This window comes from Psammomys obesus, unplaced genomic scaffold, assembly GCF_907164565.1.
Source record: "Psammomys obesus unplaced genomic scaffold, mPsaObe1.curated_primary_1811, whole genome shotgun sequence".
Classification (NCBI taxonomy): Eukaryota; Metazoa; Chordata; class Mammalia; order Rodentia; family Muridae; genus Psammomys; species Psammomys obesus.
This window is the reverse complement of record NW_026596039.1, coordinates 10,733,725-10,737,328: the sequence shown is the minus strand read 5'-3', so window position 1 is coordinate 10,737,328 and position 3,604 is coordinate 10,733,725. Positions and strand designations below refer to the sequence as shown.

At 47.1% G+C, this 3,604-nt stretch overlaps 1 protein-coding gene across 1 annotated transcript in view; it reads left to right on the top strand.

Annotated features, from left to right (window-relative positions):
- The window catches only part of Htr3b (5-hydroxytryptamine receptor 3B), a 27,898-nt gene extending 25,821 nt beyond the window's left edge, over positions 1–2,077 (top strand). The window contains exons 7-9 of the mRNA XM_055622390.1: positions 665–875; positions 988–1,170; positions 1,842–2,077. Coding sequence (XP_055478365.1) covers positions 665–875; positions 988–1,170; positions 1,842–2,077 — 630 coding nt within the window. The remainder of the gene's footprint in view (positions 1–664; positions 876–987; positions 1,171–1,841) is intronic.
- The last annotated feature ends 1,527 nt before the right edge of the window (positions 2,078–3,604 follow it).

Below are 3,604 nucleotides of genomic sequence, written 5' to 3'. Positions count from 1 at the left end.
TGTGTGTGTGTGTGTGTGTGTGTGTGTGTGTGTGTGTGTGTGTGTGTTGTTTGAGACAGGATCTTGTTATGTAATCCAGGCTGGCTTTCTCAGATTCAGAGTCAGGAAGGAGGCTTATCAATTGAGCTATCCAAGCCTTCTCCAGGCTGGCTTTCTACTCGTAGCAATCCTCCTGCTTCAGCTCCCCAAATTCCGAGATTATAGGCAGTTACCAACACACTCAGCTGCCTCAAATACATTCCTACCATAAGTTACATAGCTGTTTTTCTTTCTTTCTTCTTTTATTTTTATTTTATTTATTACAATGTATTCACTTTGTATCCTGGCTGTAGTCCCCTCCCTCGTCTCCTCCCTGCCCCACCTTTCCTCCCTTCTTCTTCCCTAAGCCCTCACCCTAGTTACCTGATAGGGATGGACCTCCTCCCCTTCTCTCTGACCATAACCTATCAGATCTCATCAGGACTGGCTGCATCATCTTCCTCTGTGGACTGGCAAGGCTGCACCCCACCCCCCAGGGGGAGCTGATCAAAGAGCCAGCCACTGAGTGCATGTCAGACTCATAGCTGTTTTTCATTACACACAATGGCTGGGATGTGAGGGCTGTGGACTCAGTCAAGTGTTAGACCTTCTGCTTAGACTGAGGAGTTTTCTTGTCCCCTGCCAGGTGGTGATTCGCAGATGCCCTTTGGCCTATGTTGTGAGCCTCTTGATTCCTACCATCTTTCTGATGCTTGTGGACCTGGGGAGCTTCTACCTGCCCCCCAACTGCCGGGCAAGAATTGTTTTCAAGACCAATGTGCTGGTGGGCTACACAGTCTTCAAGGTCAACATGTCTGATGAGGTACCAAAAAGTGCAGGGTGCACATCTCTGATTGGTAAGCATCTCTAGTGTCACCTGACACCCTCCTAGACCATTCCTGGCCAAGATCGCATGTTGTATGTCAGGTGACTGCTCTCCCCTTTTTCTCTGTTCTGGTCCTTCTCCAGGGGTCTTCTTTACTGTCTGCATGGCCCTCCTGGTTCTCAGCTTATCCAAGTCCATCTTGTTGATCAAATTCCTCCATGAGGAGCGGCACAGTGGGGAAGAACGGCCTCTTCTGTGCCTTCGAGGGGACTCTGATGCCGACGAGTCCAGATTGTACCCCAGGGCTCCAAGTGCTGAGGCCACAGGTTTGTAAGAAGCCTTGAGACACCGCCCCCCTCCCCACATCTTGCTGGCTTTGTCACACTGAGCACCTGGCTCCACTGGGGAAGCATCAGGCCATGTCTGGACTGTATGGATAATGGGAAACACCTACTTTTCAGGCCCTGTTCTGTGTTTGAGGTTTCCTCTCAGACTGAGCCAGCTCTAGCTCTAGCTCTAGCTCTAGCTCTAGCTCTAGCTCTAGCTCTAGCTCTAGCTCTAGCTCCTGCTAGAGGTCATTTTAGCTTGAAGGTTGGGTCTTCAGTCATCTCTAGTTTGTTTCATTTCCACCATAGTGACTGAGCCACGAACTCAAAAATTGTAGAATTCTGGCACACAAGCACACACACATACACTACACACATCACACTATACATACACACAAAAGTGAGGAAGAATACAAATAGTTGGGTTCTGGTTGCTTTATATAAATATAAAGAAGTTTAAGAATCACGCTGGCTCAGGAAATCTCCTAGATAGATGTAGCCTACACACGCACCTCTTGACACAGTACAGCTGGGCCATGTTCCCTGGACCTTCCCTCAGCATAGATGTACCTCTGCTAAGCAGGTAGGGTGAGAGTCCCCAATGCCAGCAAAGACCCTTGCTGGACCAAGTAGCTCCCAGTTCATTTAGAGTGTTTTCCTCCATCTTGCAGAGTCCCCGGTTCATCAGGAGCACCATGTCCAGTCAGACACTCTGAAGGAATTGTGGCTCCAGCTCCAGTCCATCAACAACTCTCTCCGAACTCGGGATCAGGTGTACCAGAAAGAGGTGGAGTGGCTGGCCATCCTGTACCACTTTGATCAGCTGCTCTTCCGAATCTACCTTGCCGTGCTGGGGCTCTATACAGTCACCCTGTGCTCTCTCTGGGCACTGTGGAGCAGAATGTGATGATGGACGGTGCTGGTCTCACCTGATATGGGGTCACAACACTTAGGGAAAGTTGAACAGTGTTTGGACAAGGACTGAAGGGAAAGAAGTGAGTAGGTTTAAAAAACGTCTCCAGGGCACCATTGTCTCTTCTTTGTGACTTCAAAAACAAGCATCTTATAGGCTGTTGACTGAACCAGTAAACATATATATATATGCTCATAATAAAGATGCATAAGCAGAATAGATACACAGTAACAAGAAAGCTTTCACTTTCCCTGAGCCACCATCAGCAACCACATTCACTTAAGTTTAAGCAAAACAGTTTGTTTGTAGATTTTTGAAGCAGGGTCTCTTGTAGACCAGGCTAACCCCTGATACTTCTGCCTCAACCTTCCAAGTGCTGAGATTGCCACCATGGCCAGCTCTATATGATATATTGTTCTACCTTAACAGTCTATATGTCAACTTAGGTTGAGCCCTGCTCAAAATGGCTTGATTCCTCTAGGATCATCAATTCATGGCTCTGTCTCCTCAGTTCTTTTTTGGTCTCATATTGCCTTATGTCCTTCTCCCTTTAAATATTTTGTAACCTTTTTTTAATGCATGTGTGTATAGGAGGAGGAAGAGGGGTACACAGACAGACAACAGACAGACAGAGATTACCCAAAAGACAAACATGCTTCCAGACCCTGACGCTGAGCCTGGTTCTCTTACTGTTCACTCAGGAGACCTCCAGCTTCACTTCTCAGCCTTCAATTTGCCTTATTCAAAGTAGGGGCTGTTAATATTTACTCTCGCCATAGCATAGTATTCTGAAGGCAAAAATAGCTCAACAGCATTTTGGAAAGTAAATAATAGATGATAAAAATAAATGTGAGCCTTGCCTGCTGTCAAGGGAGATGGATTCTGGTCTGAAACTTTGGCGTGAGTACATGCTTCCTGTTTTCTGTTTGGCCTTTCTGCTTTCCCTTACCCCTAACCTGGGTCCATAGAGTTCTGCATGTGGGGATTCTGCAGTCATAACCACAAAGCACTTCATTCTGGCTCACTGCTTGATGGACACATATCTAATGTGGGTTTCTCAACCCAGAGGGACAAAATCCACCCAAGGTCAGCCAGCCAGTCCCTGGGCATCCATATCTCTACCCCAACTAAGATAGACTTCAAGAGACTGGTGGGTGGAAAGGCACAGCAGGGCTTAAGGACTTCCTACATCGTGGTGCTGCCAGCACAGGCCATGAAAATCCAAAGCTGTTTTCTAGAAACCTATTCCAGGACTAAAATTGCCTTAAAAAAAAATCTGCCCTCCCATCCCCACCCTGAAGAAAAAGAATTTAAATTCCAACAGCTTTTACCTGCACCTCCCTCTTTCATTACCTCCCAGTTAGTGCTCAACGCCAATTGTCCATGAAATTCCACTGCTGCTGTTAATGAAATGGGGAACGCAAAAAGTTTGTGAACAGGAAGTGTCCATGCAAACTCTACCTGTTTCCTTCTTCACTTCCTACTTTTTACCGCCGGCCTCCTCAGCCTCTCTGGTGCTCG